This window comes from Passer domesticus, chromosome 2 (genome assembly GCF_036417665.1).
Source record: "Passer domesticus isolate bPasDom1 chromosome 2, bPasDom1.hap1, whole genome shotgun sequence".
Taxonomy (NCBI): Eukaryota; Metazoa; Chordata; class Aves; order Passeriformes; family Passeridae; genus Passer; species Passer domesticus.
Genome location: NC_087475.1, coordinates 51,707,567 through 51,726,584, shown reverse-complemented (window position 1 = coordinate 51,726,584; position 19,018 = coordinate 51,707,567). Strand labels below are relative to the sequence as shown.

Genomic DNA, 19,018 nt, shown 5'->3' with positions numbered 1-19,018 from the left:
GGCGCGGGAAGAGGGAAGCGGCGCGGGAAGCGGGAAGCGGCGCGGGAAGGGCGCAGGAAGCGGCGCCCCGGTCGCCGCGGTGATGGCGTGGCGCGCGGCCCCGCCCCCGCCGCGCCGAGGGGAGGCGGAAGCGCGCGCGCGCGCGCGTGTCGTGCCGCCGCTGCCCCGGGTGTGTGGGGCAGAGCTCAGGACTGATCCAGCCCGGGCCGCTGCTGCCCGAGCCCCGCCGCTGCTGAGTTACCGCTTGGGCAGCTGCCCAGTGCCTTCCGCAGCTCCGGGCATCCTGCGGGACCAACAGTATTCCCTCTTCCCGAGTTCCCCCCAGCTGCCCTGGGGGAGGGAGGCGGTGGTGGCGGCCCCGGGAGGGCAGCCCGGCTGTCGCTGGCCCGGGCTCCGGGCGCGGCGTCTCCTCTCCCTGCTGGGCTCCGAGCAGCGCCGTCTGTAAGTAGCAGCCGTGGTCTGTGCCCGGTGGGTGTGAAAGTCCGTGTGGCTGCTGGGTCAGGCAGCCTGGCAAGAGCAGTGCAGCTGCTGCTGAGAAGGCAAAGGCCAGCGAGCTTTGAAAGGAGCTTGTGGCTAGGTCGGGCCCGGGCTCTCCTCCCAGGCACCCGGCCGTGGGATTAGAGGACAAAGCCTCAAGATGCACCGGGGGAGTGCAAGGTTGGACATCAGGTGAATTTTCTAAATAGGGTGATTAGGCAATGGAATGTGCACTGCCAAGGGAGGTGGTGGAGTCACCATCCTGGAAGTGCTTAAGGAAAGAGAGTACCACGGTGGAGTTGACGAGGGAATATTCAGTCGTAGGTTGGACCCGATGATCTCGGAGGTCGTTTACAACCTACGTGATTCTGTGATCAAGGTATTCCTTTATTATTTCCTCCAGTAAGTCGTGTTATGCCTCTTATAGGACGCTGTATTCACGTCGTGGGCCTCGGGAGCTTTCAGTGCATGTGCTTTTGACAACGTGCATATCTTTATTTAACTATACCATCATGTATCTAGTAGCCTAGATTCACACTGGTGTTCACACTAGTATTTAGGTTATTGTAGTCAAAACACTTGATAATGATTGTTCAGGAAGAGGGTCCTCAGGCAGCAGCCCTCCAGAGCTTCTCAAAGTATTTTTCTTGGTTGGAAAAAAAATAAAGTTCATGTAATACTGAGAGGCATTGCTTGCTTAGTGGTCTAATCACAGGCTAGACTTAAGGAGGAAGTTTTTCACCGACAGAGTGGTCAAATACTGGAATCCTCTGCTTAGGGAGGTGATGGAGTCACCATCCCTGGATGTGTTTAAAAAAAGACTGGATGTGGCACTTGGTGCCATGATCTAGTTGAGGTGCTAGAACATGGGTTGGACTCGATGATCTTAAAGGACTCTTCCAACCTAGAAATTCTGTGATTCTGTAATGTGGTGGTTAGTTTTTCATAATGACATTTGATTTAATTGTTTTGATTCTTGCAGTTGATTCTTAAAGAGGCTCAATTCAAAGTACAGCTTAAAAAAGCTTTGCGAATACTGGAAGAAAATGTCACATAAAAGCTCTAAGGTAATCAAGAAAGTAAACATTTCCAGCTCCTTGGAATCTGAGGATATCAGCTTGGAAACCACAGTACCAACTGAAGATGTTTCTTCCTCTGAAGAGAGAGAAGGTACTGTAAAAATCACTAAGCAGCTGATTGAACGGAAGGAGTTACTCCATAACCTTCAACTGCTTAAAATAGAATTATCACAAAAAAACTTGATGATTGACAACTTGAAAGTTGAATATTTGACCAAGGTAAGTAGTCATTCTCCTTCCATTATATAATCTTTTTGTGATTTTGGTGCTTTTAGAGTATGATAGAAACTTCTGTTCTAAAAAGAATTGATTTGAATTATATGAAGGAGATCTATTTAGTTGATTTGGGGATTTTCTTAGTGTGTTTTGTGTTCTTTCATGAGAACAAGGGAAACAAAGATATAGAAAGCTTCACTGACTTCAAGTCATTTTACTTATAAATAAGGGAATATCTAATTAGTTTTACCTTTCCTGAACACATTTTTTTCAGAAATGACAAATAATTTTGTTACTTATATTAGTAGCATAACAGGACTTTGAATCCGAACTTGTGGAGTACGAGAAAAGGTGATCTGAATACTCTTCAATGCTTTGTTAATGAAGGTAGGGATAGAGTATACCAACATGCTAAGAGTAGATTTTGTTATGTACAGCTTGCACGAAGATACGTGAAATTAAGAAAGGTGTTAAAACATTGCCACGTATTTGTGCAGTTAATTTTTATAAGTCTGTATCATATTCTGAAGCCCTGGTGTATTTAGAGGTCTTGTTAGACAACCATTATTGCACTGCCCACAGCATTGGGATCTTCATATTTTTATTTCAACTTCTTCTTTTTGTAAAATATTTTTTAAAAATTAACATGGTAACTTATTTGTTTTATACTCATATTCTTTATATTTAGATTGAGGAGCTGGAGGAGAAGCTTAATGATGCAATCCATCAAAAGCAGCTGTTGTCTTTACGACTGGATAGTCAGTTGGCATTACAGCAAGAAGATGCCAGGTATGGTGGAAGGAAAATTAAGAACTTCATCTTTAACAAATTTGTGAATTAACTTGAGTTTTTGTAAATAAGTTAGAAACAGATAATTATTTGTTGCAGGAAAAAAAAGCTTTCTTTTGCAGATTATATTAGTGTTTTAATTCTAAAATTTGAACTTATACATTTAATTTGCATATGAGTAAATTAGAATTCAGTTCTCACTAGCTGAAGTTTGTGGGCTTGGTTTTATGTTACCTAAATTCAAAATCTAGTAGGAAGAGGAAGTAAAAGTGTTCTTAAAACCAATAAAGAGCAAAAGGACTAGGCAGAAGTGACAGACTTTCCATCAGTTTAAACAGAATTTTTAATAAATGCAGCATAGAAGACTTGGGAAAGGTAAGTACGTAATGTTTAGCTTTTCCCATTAGTACTTCCTATTTTCAGAAATGCTTTTGGCTGATGATGTAGAAACTCACTTTCCATGTTGTTTTTATGAAATATTTGGAGTCAATTTGAAAAATAGACTGGCTAGCAGGCTTCTCCAAACCACTTTGTCAGTTAAGTATGAAGTGTGAGTTTGCACACCTGTGAAGGAAGAGCATTATTACATAGTCTCATGTTAAAGCAGAGCTTACAGGATGTTACTACTTCCAAGTCCTGTTCTGTAATAACGCTAGAACAGATTTAGGGATCTGGAGCAAGACCAGTGATTAGTTCCAGCAAAGTCTTTCAGTTGGGAGCAGCTTATGGTCAGAAAAACATTTGTCACTCTGTATGTTTAGATGCACTAGAGTGGAATATTTTTATGCTGGCCATACTTAAGTTATCTAAGGAATACTTAGTAAAAAGGTACTGGCGTGCAAACTAATAGGCGTAAAAAAGTTAAACTACTCTTCCCAATCTTTTCATTAGTTTTCTTGTCAGTCTTTTACTTAACTTTTCATCCTCATGTAATAGAATTGTACACAGTATGGAGTGTGTCCTTCTGTGATTGCTTTGATGACCTTAGTTGTTGCGGTGTGTTTTTTGTACTTTAGCTCGGTTAAGTTGTAAATTGGTTTGTTCTATGTACCCCTTTATTTGTAATGGTTCTGCCCTGGTTCTCCCTCTCTTTGCTGGCCCGTCAATCCAGTTTTCCCCTCCCCGTTACCATTGGCAGCCCATGTATCTGTTCCTTAGTCCCTCCCTGGTGCCTTGTCCATCACTTGGTGGCCCGTCCCTTCCATCTAGAATCTTCCAGTCAGAGCATCGAGCGATTGGTTCAGGCGCCAGGGCCCCTCCCCAGCCTTTTCCCTATTGGTTGTCCCACTGTGTCCATCACCCTCTCCTTACTCCCACCTTCCTGTGGATTGGCTGAAGAGCAGACTCCACCCCCATCTCCTCCCCTCTTTAAAAGTTAGTGTCAGAGCCAAATTTGGGCTCCTCAGTTGTCAGTTCCTGTGGGGCTGATAAGTCTGGATTACACTGCAGCTGAAGTCCGTCTCCTTCCCTCCTGTTGGGTAGCAGCCCTCTCATTGCGGATCCTCGTCCCTTAAGGTGAAAGCCTTAGGCGCCCTCCAGACCAGAGCAGGGATCAGGAGAGTGCCGCTGTGCTGCTGGCCACAGCTAGCAGGAACGTCCTGAGGGGGCACTTGCTTTCCCCCTTTGAGGCCGGCTGCCGCTGCTTTTAATGATCCTATTACCCTGCCAGTAGGGTAGACGTAGCCTTATAGTACTAGTTAGTATTTTTTTATTGCCTTTAAGTAATGCAGAAATGACCATGTTTTAAAGAGCGATTTGTATATGTTTTCAAGAGTTGCACTAAAAAAAGTAGGTTAGTTGTCTTTGATTTAAAGAAAATAAACACTTCTAAGCATCATGAACTGATAGGCAGTTTCTCTTGCTGTATGAAACCTTACCACTGATGATAATAGTTCTATGGTGTTTTAAGGCTGGAAGTAAGGCTGCTTATTTTATGGTAGTAGTGGTTGGTTTGTTGCTGTTTGTTGTTTTTAATAAAGGACTCCAACTTTGTATATTACAGTGGTTGTAAAATTAAGGGTTGGTATGACTATGTCTATACTGAAACTTGGTAAGAGCCAAGTTCAAGTGATTTACCAGCTCCTTGGGGTTTGTGTGGAAATAGATTCTACTTTTTCATCTTTTTAACCTTTTAATTGGTAAATTAAGTTTAGTTTGTAAATTCACGTCAGCATATGTGGAGATTGACAACACAAAGCTGAAACTGAGGATAGACAATGACTATAAAGTTCTTGGCTTTTTATATATACCGTATCTGATATGATTGTTTAACCATGGTGGTATACGTTCTGGCTCTAATTACCTAACCTTTGTAAATTCTTTCCCTCTACAAAATGAGCAGAATTGACTTCTTTGCCAGGGTACTGTGAAGCTTTGTCACTTGTATTACTCACAACCTGATTACTTCTGTTTTCAAATCCATCTTGAAGGAAACATCAGGCTCTAATGAAGCAAGAAATGGAAACTATTTTATTGAGACAGAAGCAACTGGAGGAGACAAATTATCAGTTGAGAGAGAGGGCAGGAGATATCCGTCGTAGCTTGCGAGACTTGGAATTAACAGATGAACGCTATGAGAAGCTAAAATCTCTTCCTGAAGATCAGCTTTCAATCCCTGAATATGTTTCAGTAAGTATTGGTTTTTGTATTGCTTTCAAATATAACCTGTATCTTGTCTGCCAGGGACAGAGTTGATTTTATTAGCAGTCTGAATCTTGCTGTGCTTCACACTGGGGGCTGAAACAGTGTTTTGGCTATTGCTGGACAGTGCTTGTACAACATCAAGGCTTTCTTTTTTCCCCCTTCTGCCTCCTCCTGCCCCAGCAAGCTGTGAATGGTCAGGAGATTGATAGGGGACACAGCTGGACAGCTGACCCAAATTGGCCAAGGTAATATTCCATACCATAAAATGTCATACTCAGCAGCATAAATAGGAAGTAGAGGAAGAAGGAGGAGGTGGGGGGTGATGGCTTCCCAAGGTGGTTATTACTCAGGGGCTGGCTGGATATCAGTTTTGATTGGTTTCCGCAGTTTCTGGGAAGTGATGAGTTCTTTTCTTTTTTTTTTCCTTTTGCTTTTTAAGCTCAGCTCTCTTTCCTTCAATAATTGTTTAGAAAATTTGACACCTGAGTTTTCTTGCTTTTGTTTCCTTCTTCTCACTTTCTCCTTTCTCCTGCTCCCAGCAAGTGGGTGAGCAGCCATATAGGCTGCTGGGCAGGCTCAACCCATCCCAAGCTGTAAATTGTGGTGGGTTGTGGTTTTTTTAATCTCTGACTAGAAATAAAGGACCTTCAGAGGCAGATGTGTTTCTGCATCTGTCTGTTATGACTGGGTTCCAGTAAAGAGAGGAACCTTTTAATCCCTGATTCTGATGTCTCGAAAGAGAGTAGAACTGCTGACGTATTTTAAGGAGGTTAAGCAGATGGGATGTTACAGTTAAAATGTGAGCACACATTGATTATATGAAATACAGTAGGCTGAAAAAAGGAATTTGAAAGTTGGTTTGCCAGAACCACAAGCAAACATCCTTTACTTTTCTCTTGTGCTTTCCATATGTCCTTTTCATGTTTGACTAAATGCAGGAGACAAAGTGTACCTTAAAGTGCACTTTAAGATTCTTTTTCTTGATTTAAGATGTTTGTTAATTATGGCTTGTGGGTATGTGGAGAGGCCACCATGTTACTCTTGTTTTTGATAAAAAGCCCATGGGACATGTCCAGAGCATCCCATCTGACTTATGAGAACGAAGAAGATTTACACATGTAAACCTTAATTCATCAAAATATTAGCATTGTACTGATCTGTAGAGCTTGTTATTAAGGAAGCTGTAAATAATACAGTATTAAAAACCTTAGTACATTTGTTGAGGTGTAAATGCTACATGAAAGAATTCTCTAGATCAAAGTCATGCTTTACTGTGCTCTAGATATGTACAGAGAATTAAAAATTTTCACCCTTATCTAAAGGATGTTCTTGTGAGCCTCTTTTAAAAAGCTGGGCTTTTGAAAGTGCTAGGAAAAACATAAGGCTCTGTGGGATAAATAAGAACATATACCTTGGGTACTGTTAGGTTGTCACTACCTAGCTGTCTGCTGTACCCACTGCCCTCTGCAAAAGTATTTGACGGGGTTTTGTTGATTCCTGTATCACCATGGTCAAAAAAACCAGACTTGTAACAGAAACTGAAATCTGTATCAGTGGATCTATTGAAATTGGTGTGCAGGAAGTTCAGGACTTCAGGAGTTGACTGACAGTCAGTACAAAAGACTCTGTAGCCAGGCAGGATAGATACCAGGAGTTAGTAACCTTGTCAGCTGCTTTAAGTGAAGCTGTCACAGCACAATTTAGATTTAATTTGTGAGTAGAAAGTGGCTGTCAGAAAGATGTGAAGTAGGAGAGATGAATAGCAGCCACCTTCTACCTTTAACCTTTTGTTCTTTTACTCTTGTGTTCAACCAGTTAATGTTATTTTTATCTGTGACAAAAACTCCTACTTAAATGTTAGGTGAAACTTCTCTCCACACATTACTTTTTCTTTTGAAGAAGTAATTTTTAAACCTTTTCTATTTCTGGATTAGGCATTCTGAAGATGTATTGTAGTAAAGTGCTATTTTCTGCTTTTTTCAACTTCTTTTAGCAGACGATTAGTGTGAACCTAAAAGTATCAGTAAAGCTTGATGGTTGTTTATCATTCAAGTTATGCAGCTGCTATGGATGCTGGGCTGTTTTGCACATCCTGTCTGTGCATCCGTTTGGCTCCCAAATGCTGGGGAGAGGAGTTGGAAGGGAATGCTGTTTCCTGCTTTGCTTGCCTAAAGAGAAGTTGGGCATTTCTAGGCAGTTAAAATTTCTGACTCCAGATCTGTGTGCAGAATAATAATGTAGCCCACTGACGTTAGGGTAGAATTTTCCTTGTTGAGAAAGGGTCCTGCTTAGGCAACTCGAGCAGGAAATTTTCAGATTTTTTGCTATTTATTAGTTATAAAATACTGCCTTGCAATTCTCCAGGATGGAAGTAAACATGTGTATAATGCTTAGACTTTATTTGACACCAGGTCTACTGAACAAACAGCAGGAAGAACTTAAATGCAGATTTTGTATATAGAGATACTGTAAATTTGAAACACTGGAATTAAAGCAAATGTGAGATGTTTTTCACTGTTCTTCCACAAAGGGGTGCAATAGTGACATGTTAGAACAAAGCCTAGGAAATGTTTAATGCTAATGATGACAACTGAAAAATTGTATTTTGCACATCTTTCTCTTAAAAATCATAGCTTTTTTTGTTTTGACCTTATGTGTAAAAATTCAGATTTTTGTTCTGCTATTCCTAAGATGTTTTCAGAAACAGTATATGTGAAATTTGAAAGTACTTCAGGCTGTTAAATAATTCAGCTGCCAAGCATCAGTTCAGTTTGTTCAGTAAAGTGAACCTCTTGTGTAGTCCACTGTAAAATATTTTCAGCAAATTTTTAAAGAATTATTTCTGCAAGTTCTGTTTGAACTGATATTAATTGCCATGTCTTTCAGGTGTGGAAGTTTGCTAACTGCAGCTCAGTTGCTGTTTGTTTAAGAAGGCAGTTAACTGATGCAACTTCTTTCACAGAACTTCAATTAACAGAAGCCAGCTTTTTCAATCTCCCATTTTTACGCACCCATTTTTACTTTATTGTAGTTGTCCATAAAAAATGGTGGGCACAGGCTAAGAGTTTTTTTAAAATTGCCTAGAAAATGGTAACTGATTACAGCACACCAGTATAAATTTGTGATTTTTAAGATACGCAGTTGTTTCTAAAATCACTTATAGAGTAAATTTAGTTTCTGCTGTATTGAATTGGTAAGAGGCAGTGTGTGCTTTGACTGCTGGGTTACATTAATGTTTCTTGGCTATCAAACCAGCTAAATAGCAACAACAGTTGAACTGATGTAACCTCAGCCTCATCTGCTGCATTCATTTGCATTTGCTTATTACCATGTAATGATCTTTTCTTGGGAAGGCTCTGTAAATACATTTATCCTTGATACCTGTATCCCATGTAATCTTGGTTTCTACTGAGAAATATGTTTTAAGGTTGTTGTATTTTGGGAAATAATTGTGGTGTGATAGCACAAGTTTCCTAGGGATATTGCAGTAAAAATAGAAGAACTTACTGGAAAACCAGGTGTGGTTTTAAAAAAAACCACAATGCTTTAAATGGTTATCAGTTAGGGATAATCAAGGTTACTTTTTTCTTAAGAAATGACCAATTGAATCATCAGATGTTACAGTTAAATATACTAATTTTTCAGTCATATTGCACGCTTGCCTTATTGTATAAAGCATACTACACCTGTGTTTACATTGCAAATTTCTATGGCTTCTGTGTTTTTAGAATTGTATGCTGTCAGTTATATGAAATATACCTGGAACTTTTCTTTGTCTTCTGCTGTTTACAGGTAGCAAAACAGAGATCTGTCTTCCTTCTGCATGAAGTGCAGTACAGCTTGCTCTTGAATGCTTACTTAATCTGTGCTTTCTTGTCTATATTTCTTCTTTAATCATATATCAAAGAGGGCATTAGGGATGGAGGGCATGCAATAGCTTTTGCATGAAAACGGTGTCTACTTTTTTGTTCTTTTCACACACACCCCCAAATGCACCGTTTTAAGGTATCAAGTTAATCTGGGAATAATAACCTCTGTGTACGTGTATGTGGGTGTATATCAAAAAAGCTCTTTCTTCTTTGTTTTTTTTGTCTCTTTTTGGTTTTTAATACTGGCTTTGTGGTTTTACTACTGTATTTTCTAGTCTTTCTTCCTGATCAGAAGAGAAGTTCTGAAAAAGTTTTATGGATGTGAGACTTGCCTGAGACAGTGCCTATGACTGGCGTGGGGAAAGAGAAAGGAGTATGCGTTACAGACTTCAAAATTTTTTAAATCTTGTTAGAAGGCTGGATTTTTTAGTGTTAATTTAGCAGCATCGAGTCTTTCAGAGCCTTAGTTTCCTGATGCAGTTGAATCCCTATACCAGCATGTTACTGCTGGAGGTGTATGTGGAAGGGGTGTCAGGTTGTTCCTGGTTATGTGCTATTCCTGCTCCCTCTGCTTGCTCTTGCATTTTTCTTGGTGCAAACTCAGCACACTGAGCTGGCAGAAAACAAAACAAACTGGATCTCTCAATTTCTACACACCCCATAAAAATTTATATTGTCTTGGGGGAAGGTTAGCAAGTTAAGTTGGTTATTACTAAACATTGGTTATTGGTTTTGTTTGGGGTTTTGCTTGGTTTTGTTGTTTTTTTTCTCTTTTTGCACTGTTAATCAAATAGGCTCTAAGTTTGGCACAAGGAGACGCATGGGACCATGTGTCCATTAGCAACTGTATTTTTTTGATCAATCAGCCTGAGTGTAAGCTGCCTTAGTTGTACAACAGTATAATCTTTACTTTTTTGGCATGCCTTAGAAATATTTGGTAATAAAATTTAGTAAATTATTGTTACAAAATGCTGAGCTGATGTGTTTTTAGGTTTGTAGTTTTACAGTTGCAATTTTGCTAGTTTCTACTTTGAATATCTGTTTTGTACTTCTAGGTCCGATTCCATGAAGTAGTCAGTTCCTTAAGAAGAGAGCTAAGTGATCTACAGACAAAAAGGGAGAGTCTGACAGAAGAACTAAGTGGGTACAAATCCCAACTCAAGTGTCTGACAGAGGTCTGTACTCTTTAGTTATATCAGTTCAGAAACTGTGAATATTGTGAAGATCTCATTCTCCAAATCATTCTTTGTGTATAAGATAGAAAAGCTTTTTTGGTGTATAAAAATTACTGCAAGGAGAAGAGGGCAGGGAGGGAAAGAGGAAATAAGTTATATGTGTCCTTGTATAACAGCTAACTTGATCCTATGGCTACCCTGCAAGATTTGCTCATGAGTATTCAGGGTTGTCTCTTACCAGCTGTGTTGTCCTTTCTGAGGGCAAGATTTCAAGGTAGGGGTGCTGGACTGGGGATCTGCCCAGCAGCAGCTGAAGACACTGTAATGGTTCAGTGTAGAGTCTATGAGATGGGGATGTCTTGGTGGTAGTTTGTATTTTTTAAAGTTCTTTGGAATTGCATCTTCTCTGTTATGCTTTTTCAATTCTTTGTATTTTAATTTTCGTATTTGTTTCTATACCAAAGAACAAGATCATTTAATTTCATGTAAGATATAAACACCAGAAGTAGAGAAACAAATTATATAAATATTTTCAATTTTTATTTTTAAAGAGCTATGGAATTGAAACAGTATAAGGACTATGGTTTCTCTAACGTATTTATCAATATTTATATTATTCTTGGTGTGTATATTGCTAGGGTGATTTGTATTTTAACTTAGTTCTGCATGAGTCTGGAGTTGGGACAAGAGTTTCTGGTACTCAAAGTATATTTATCCAGGTGATGGCTAGTGGAGACTTAAATTACACTGTCATGTTACTACTTCTGAAAATACATTTTAGTTATTGCCTTTTTTTCCCTGTGAAATTTGCTTATGGAATAATCAGATGTAAGGGGAAATTGTTTATGTAAGTTTATCTTGTGAAATTCATGTACTTTCATTTCTCATTCTGATTGAATTAGAGAAAGTAATCAATAAAATTTATGCATTTATGTGCTTCAGCATTATTCTGGGTCACCATTTCTGGTCATAATTGAGATTAAACTAATCCTGTTAATTTTTGTCTTGCATAAGCATTTCCCTTCACTGTACATTTAATGTGCTTTGATTTAATGAAATTGTACAGGAGGATTTCAGCCTTTGAGATTTGACTAACATCTATTACTTCTACTGAACCAAATTAACAAGGCAGTCGATAACAATAATTAAAGTTGTGCTAGAAACATTTTTCTTGGGACATTGATCTTTCTTTGATATACACTTCTGATTTTGTTCTTTATGCACCACTTGGTGGCAGTATTCACCTTTCCCAGTGATGCATTTCTCGAAGTTCTAAGTGCGCTGTGCTTTGCTTTTCTTTTATGGAGAGGCTTGAGAGTCTCTGTTCTGATTCTGGCAAGTTCAGGTTTTACTTTGTGACTTGCTGAGTGTCACTGCAACAAGGTACCTCAGAAAGTAAGGTAAAAGGAGTGTAAGGGTACTTTAGAATCTGTAACGTGGTTGCTGCGCAGGAGCTGACATACCTATAAATCTCTTGCAGTTTATGAAAAAGTGATTTCAAGTGTACTGCTGGGGTTAACCTTTTTGACCTCTTCACTAAGGTCAAGCTTTTTTGCAAGGAAATGTATCAGCAGGAAATAACATTTTGTTCAGAGTCTTACCTAAGGTCTTACACTCTTACTGGACTTTTTTTTTGTATTCCAGTGGTTCTTGTTTTTCCAGGTACATGAAATACAGTTGTTGAAGGTTTTTGCCTGTTATTTAATAATTTATACTCTGCAAATCCTTTTTCTGGGTTTCTATACAGTATGCCAGAAATTCTAAGTTTTCTATAACCATTGGAATATTTCTGTTCTTCGTGTAATTTATCGACAAAGTCTGTTCTGAGTTTAAAACTTCTTTAGAAAACTAGTAGTACAGAAGTTTGAAATACAGTCATCACTGAAGATAAAACTATCAGGTTTTGGTTTTTTGTTTGGGGTTTTTTTTTTTTTGTGAGAATAACCTACTTCCTCCAGTAAGAATTCCTTCTTTTTTCTACTCTTTCAAGATAATTAGCGCTCATCTTAATGAGTTTCAACACAGGTTTCTTCCTTCTTTTTGGGACATAGGAGCAAAAAATATGCTTAGGCCAAAACTTGGGGGAGGAGGATTATGTTGGCTTTTCTGGTTGTTCGTGGCTGACAGACTAGGTTTGAGCAGGTTTTATACACCTGTACGTGTTCACCCTGAAATAAAGAAATAAGAAATAGTGACAGGTTCTAGACTCATAGGAAAGATTATCTAGCCAACCAAGAATTGAAAAAGTTGGAAGGAAAATTTGAACTTAATAGGTTAAGTCAACTTAGGAAAATTTAAGTGTGGAATGAATTCATCATATAAGACAACCATGCTGACTCTATAATTTTGTAAATGTCGCTTGGTGTGCTGCTGCTCTTAGCCCTTAAAGGCTGTTGAATCTGTAAAACAGACCCAGTAGGGTAGGGAGCTGTTTCTGACAGCTGGTAGCAGAAAATGGCTTGTGACTGCTGATTCCTAGCACTGGAACGTGGTCTGCTAAAGGATGTTTGTTATTCTGCTTTCTGTTTGTAGAGTGATCAATGTAAGTGGTTGTGATGTGTAACTAAATTAGTGGCTCTCTGCACACAATTGTTGCATCTGTGATTTAGATCAGTGCAGTTCCTCTGGTTCCAGGTACAGCAGCCACAGCCTGGGGGGAGGCAGTGGAGCTGGTGAAAGCCATGTACTGCTGACTGACTTGTTACTAAATGTAGGGCACAGGCTTGTTTCAGTCCTCCTTTCACAGTCCTGCTCAGTACATCAAGTATAAATAATGTTGGCACCACCAGCCTTGGAGGTAAAGATAGAGGAGGAAGTCCAACTATAGTGGTGTATTAGCAGGAGCTTCCCAGAAATAAAACCAGCTTCTGATGTGTGCCTTCCCATGCTGAACATCAGTTTACTATTTTCAGAGTTGTTTGTTTCTAAAGTGGTTAGAACCTTCCCTCAAGCAGATGTAATTTACTACTAGTGGGTTTCTCTCAAGGCTGGGAGAGTGTCTGGGAAGGAAATCTTGCTTTCCTTTGTACCTCCAGAAGATTAAGTATTGCTTTCTTCTTCTGGCTGGGAGTTTCTTGGCAATGTTTTCCTGGAATTTGGTATTGATACAGTTTTATCAGGGCTCCCTTTTCTTCAGTTATTTTTTATATAAAGTTGCCTTTGGGATTTGCAATAAAATTTATAGCATAAGAATATCTGAAAGCTGTGGTTATCCTAAAGACAAAGCTGGTTATATGTAGGACAAAGATCTTTTCTAAGACTTCATCTCTGAATCAGGATTAGTAGCTGTCAGGTTTTGCTAGACATAGCTAACAGTTTTCTCTGTGATAATGTTTTCCAGCTGGAGGGAAAACATATCTAAAGTCTTCAAAGGATAAACTAAGCTTTTGTACTCAAAGGATCACTTGGCACTAGATGTGTCTGAATATTAGAAAACGGAGGCTGTTGTTGCTACTCCAAAAGGCCTGGAATCCCTAAGGTTTCTTCTAAAGTTTGCATATCTGTAAAGACTGCACTCTAGAACTCTTCCCCAGCCCCCTGACGCCACTTCTTTCAAGCAGTGTTTGGTTGTTTGGTCTTCACAGCTCTCTTGAAACAGATGAGGTCTTGGTCTTAGGTGAAATACATGCCTCTTTTTTTTTTTTTTTTTTTTTTTTGCTATAGTTAATATTGTTCAGGAGAACAGCTGCAAAGACAATACCAGTAACTGTGAGCTTGAGGCAGCAGTTTAATATTTCCAAGACTTAAGGAAATTTCCTATCTGTGAAAGTTCCCTTTTCTATCCAGTACCTTTCTACTCTTTTGATACATGGCTATGGCTTGCATTGACTGCTAGCTGTGGTTCAGAAGTATACGAGATGCTTTAATTATACTGCTCTGTAATGATCTCAAGGATCCTTTTCACCTGAGAATATTTCACTGAAAATTCTAGTAAGCTCAGATCCAGAGAAATAACCTTTTTATTCCTCCACTTTCTTTTGCTAGAGAACTTTTTCCAAAGCTTTTCTTTTATATGCTCCTTGCAGAGTTTCTCTATTTTGGAGTAGCTCAACATTTTTGTTTATAATTTTTAGTGGTAAATAGTGACCTGTCTACCATCAGATTACCAATTTCCCATCTGCAAGTGGAGTACCAATTTCATGGCAAGTTGCTAAAGAGATGTCTTATTTATCCAATTATGTATAGCTTCTTCATGATGTTTGGGCAGTTGTATTCCAATAAATAGTGTATTGACCAGTAATTTTTTGAATGCAGAATATATAAACAATTGAAGCAAAATGTCGTCTTTACAAAGAAGCAGCACCTCATCCAAATAACTGGAGGGAATTGTGTTCACATCACAATAGTACAGTAGCTTTACATTTGTCTAGAGCCTTTAGGATATGAACAAAGTGCTGGCTTTTGTAAGTGATTCTTCAAAGATGCAGACCTTTGAGAAAAAAAAAGCTTTTTAAAAGCAGAATCACTTTCTTTTACAGGCTTATCTGTAGATGGTGTAAAGAAGTTGTGCTGTTTCTGCTTGATTGACTGATCAATCTATTCCCTGCATTTCTATTTATCTTCTTATCTCCAAAGGCTTTTTGAAACATCAGTTAATCCCTATCATGTATAATGTGTCACTTAGTTCAAAAAGTATGTCACCTGGATTTTGCATTTGAAATTCAGATAGGTGTTTATTTCAGTGACTGCTGTAAACTGCTGCTCATTGCAGACTGAAGAAACCACTGAAGATTAATATCATTAGACTGAGGTTTGCCATTAGATCTTTAGTTTCTCTATCAGTGTGGGGTTCTAAGTGGTGCAGATCAGGCAAGCTGAGAATCTCCTTGCTTGAAACATCATTTGTGGACAGTGTTTGTAAACCAAACGAAAGCACTTCTTAGCTGACTCATGCCCTGTAGAAACCACTACCACTGGGTTTCTTAGGCAGCTCTCTCAAGAATTTCTTGAGGCAGTGGTTGCCTGTCTCACATAGGACAAGTTCGGTTTTTCATTTGTTTTTACCATCTCATCAGTCTGAGTTTCTGCTCTCTGCAGAAGCAAAAATTATTAAGAGGCTGAAGAAAAGCCATGAGGTGTTTGGGGTATTACAGCCATCACATTCAGTGTAAGCAAATTCTGTTTGTCCTTTATTTATTTTAAGGTTTGTGGTCTTACTTAAGCTAATATTATTTCCAGAACCTCCTTTCTGTCCTTGAAAGAGCTGTTCCTTGATTCTTCTAAAAGCCCCTTTTTTGCTGCAGCAGGACAAAGCTGTTCATCAAGATGTTCAAGCTATCTTTTGAAGATAAATGGGAAGATAAAGCTGTTCCATTGCAGAGATCTTAAAATCAGTGCAGTGTATATGGACATTGTTAGAAACAAAATTAATTTTATCACATGCAGAGCAAGAAGGCTTCTGCCTAAGCACAGGCAGCCTGATTGTATGACTTCAAGATGTATTGCTGTGGAAGTGCAGAAACTTGTGTGTCTGCTGCCTGGAGATGTGCATTCCACGTAGGGGGTTTTGTGTGTTAGCCTATTTACCGCCTAGACTGGGTATCTGCTTGCTTTGTCATGTTTCTTCATGTGTTTGAAATTCTACTTGGACACCTTAAGATTATGTAGATGAAAAGCAATGTCTTGTGCAGTATAATTAGTGTTTCTTCAGGAATTATATTAAATCTTAAAAAAAACAAACATGACAAACCCTCTAGTTAAGGTAGGTCTTAGTATCTTAGTATCACTTTCTCAAAGCAGAATTTAACTCTCCTTCCCTGGAATTGCCATATTGTTGCATGACATTAATAACTGATTTATTAAATACAATTGACAAGTAAGTTTAGGTCTCAAGTATTAGAAGGAACTGTTTTTGCAGATATTTAGATACTCTGTTAATTGTTGCTTTAAAGCTGTCTATGACAACTTTTTTCCAGAGGTTAACCAATTTAATTTTATACTTTTGGTAGTTGTCTTCTAGCTCTCAGCTAGACAATACTGTAGGACCTTCAGTAGCCCCCTCAGTGAAGGGTGTGTGAATGGCAGAATGGCATGGAATATGCACAGAAGAATTGTATTCTAAACTTAATCTTTCAATTTGCACTTAAAAGTTAAGTGCTCTTACCAGCATTTCCTGTTGCAAGATGAGTCACGTTTGCACTGAATAACAGGGTACTTGCACCATTATGGGTGCATATTTGAAACTTTAGCTAACTTGTGCACACCTTTTAAAAATATCTGACAGAGACTACCATTATAATAATGCCACTTTTATAAATAATGACATTTAAACTGATAAAAGAAGAGAGTGTTTCATAGTGTCAGTTTGCTTAATGTATATCCATTAATTAGGGTAAACATAAACCATATATACCAGTATGTGTTAGAATTAATAACAATCGTATGTTTACATGATGTATTTTTGATGGTAGACCATTCAGAATCCTCATTAAAACTTTCTGCATGTTGTGATTTTTGTGCTTTGTGATCTGAAGTGTTTTTAGTAAAAGTGAAGATAAGTAGGTATGTGAAATATAAAACAAAATATTCTTTTTTTTTTAATCAACAGAATAGGTAAAATATGGCTAGTAGATTAGGAAGCTTTTCTGTAGTGTCTTACAAATATTTAGGTGGGTTTTTTTCAAGAAGGCATTCTAGTGTTTCAGCTGATGGAGTCTGTGGAGTTCATCAGTGTCCTTCTGTCATACACTCCATATATGCTGTTGCCCTAAACTTCCCTTGTCTAGTGAAAACTAGCTATGCAGTTATCCTCCTTTAACTGTATAAAGCATAGCTTTCAGCAATATTGAAAAACTATGCACAGATACAGTGTCTTTTACTGCAAAATAAATGTAATTTACAGTTGCTAAATGCTTGATTTAGTAATGACATCTTAAGGGTGTGCTCACTTTCAGTTATTAATATTATGATATCCATTCATAATAACCAGATAGCATAATTGTTAATCAAGCATCCATTACTGAACTTGCTGTCAGTCATAGTAGTAAAAAACTGAATTCAGCGTATTCTGGAAAGTAGGATATGGAAGAAATCTAAATGCCCACGAGTATTCTCAAATTTTTAACAAGCAACTTCTTTTTTGTAGTCCATCAGCTTTACCTTGTATAAGTGAATGAGCATTATTATTTTGGTCATTCTTGTGAATAAATTGCTAAGTGGTATTTAGGACAGTAAGTAAAGGACAGTATTTAGGACAGTAAGTAAAGGACAGTATTTAGGACAGTAAGTAAAGGACAGTATTTAGGACAGTAAGATAAGTTTGTGAAAAAAGTTCCTATGTAGTAGAAAACTGAAAAATGGAGTCTAGATTAGGGATTAAGGTATAAAATTCTTTTGGAGAGTTGGAGGGAATGAGTGTGATTAGGAAATCTGTTAATCTTCAGAAGGAATACCTAGTATTTTAAAAGATGAATGCTCTCTTGCTTTATGTGTGGTTTTTTGCTTTGCTTTTGTTGTTTTGATTTCCAGAATAATCCGTAAAAGTATGTGAGGAGGAAAAGAAGGGAAAATAGAAATTAATGCGGATGGACCATTAAGTAAACTCTTTTAGTTTATTTTATTTTTTCTTCCACCAAAGCTTTCCATGATATGCTTCAGCCAACCAGTTACAATAGCTACAATTTGGGAGTAACTGGCTGAAATCTTTCAGATAATAACAGATGTTGCTAAACTTGCTGAACAAACCATTCTCTTTCTTTTTTTTTCTAAATTAACTAGCAAGTATCTTCACAAGTCTCTTGACTTATTTGAAACTGTTGTAAAGGGGGTGTGACTTCCGTGCTCCTAGTATAGGTTTGCAGACCAGCAGCTGTTTATATGAGGGTTACTGGTCTTGGAAGTTGTGCTAATGGACAAATGCATTGGAAAAGGTACATTTAATCAAGTATTTGTAAATTTGTAATAAAATAAAAATAAGTTGAGTATTAACTTATTTAACCTGGTTAATTTGTGATGTACTAAATTTCCAAGTGCTGAGACAAATGAAAGCATTACCACCCGAATATTCATAAGAGGTTTTCATGAAACTTGGTTGGTGATTACTTCAAGTAAATATCAGTGCAGCTGTGATCATTTCAAGATGTGTCCCTTCCTAGAGCTATGAAGACGAGAGGAGGAGTCGGTCAGAGCTTGAGGTCAGATGCCAGCGTTTAACACTGGAACTGGCTGATACCAAGCAGTTGATTCAGCAAGGTGATTACAGACAACAGAACTATGATAAAGTAAAATGGTAAGTATCTCTATAATTTAAGTGTTAAAATGTTAATAAAGATCAGCCTTGATTGATCAGACTTCTTGGTTTTGTTTTTGACTTACACACACTTTTTTTTCTTTACCTCATACACTAATGGTTCAATTACCTCCTTTAGTATATTGCAGACCTAAAATGAACAACATTCTGAAAACCAGTGCATCAAATTATCTTCCTAAAAGTTTATATTTTCAGATTTACTGTGTTTTCAAGAGAGTCTAGCAGTCTCAATGCAGCTAAGGAAGTGGGGGCTGTTGATGACTGGCATTTTGGAACAAGTACTCTTTTTTATTCATAGCAATAATCTAACAAAAGGCTCTATGCTCTACTCTATGCTGCTTACTGAGTGAGTTAGGAGGGCAGGACCTTGGGAATTAATATTTACAACTTAAGATATCTTTGAAACCATAAATTTGAAAGGGCTGTTTTGAGAACTCTGGCAGATAATCTTAGGATTACCTTAGTGAATTTAACTGCAGGAAGTTCCAGTGTCTAGCGTTTTTAAAATACAGATTGTACTGT

At 38.2% G+C, this 19,018-nt stretch overlaps 1 protein-coding gene across 5 annotated transcripts in view; it reads left to right on the top strand.

Annotated features, from left to right (window-relative positions):
* PIBF1 (progesterone immunomodulatory binding factor 1) overlaps positions 1–19,018 on the top strand; it is a 108,431-nt gene that overhangs the window by 135 nt on the left and 89,278 nt on the right. For 3 of the 5 annotated variants that reach the window (XM_064408591.1, XM_064408594.1, XM_064408593.1), the window contains exons 1-6: positions 131–441; positions 1,460–1,775; positions 2,461–2,561; positions 4,991–5,189; positions 10,129–10,248; positions 18,342–18,475. In XM_064408591.1, the coding sequence (XP_064264661.1) occupies positions 1,524–1,775; positions 2,461–2,561; positions 4,991–5,189; positions 10,129–10,248; positions 18,342–18,475 (806 nt within the window). In that variant the 5' untranslated portion in view covers positions 131–441; positions 1,460–1,523. Of the gene's footprint in view, positions 1–130; positions 442–1,459; positions 1,776–2,460; positions 2,562–3,946; positions 4,077–4,990; positions 5,190–10,128; positions 10,249–18,341; positions 18,476–19,018 lie in introns of those variants that run through there. The other 2 variants (XM_064408592.1, XM_064408595.1) reach the window with 2 other exon arrangements.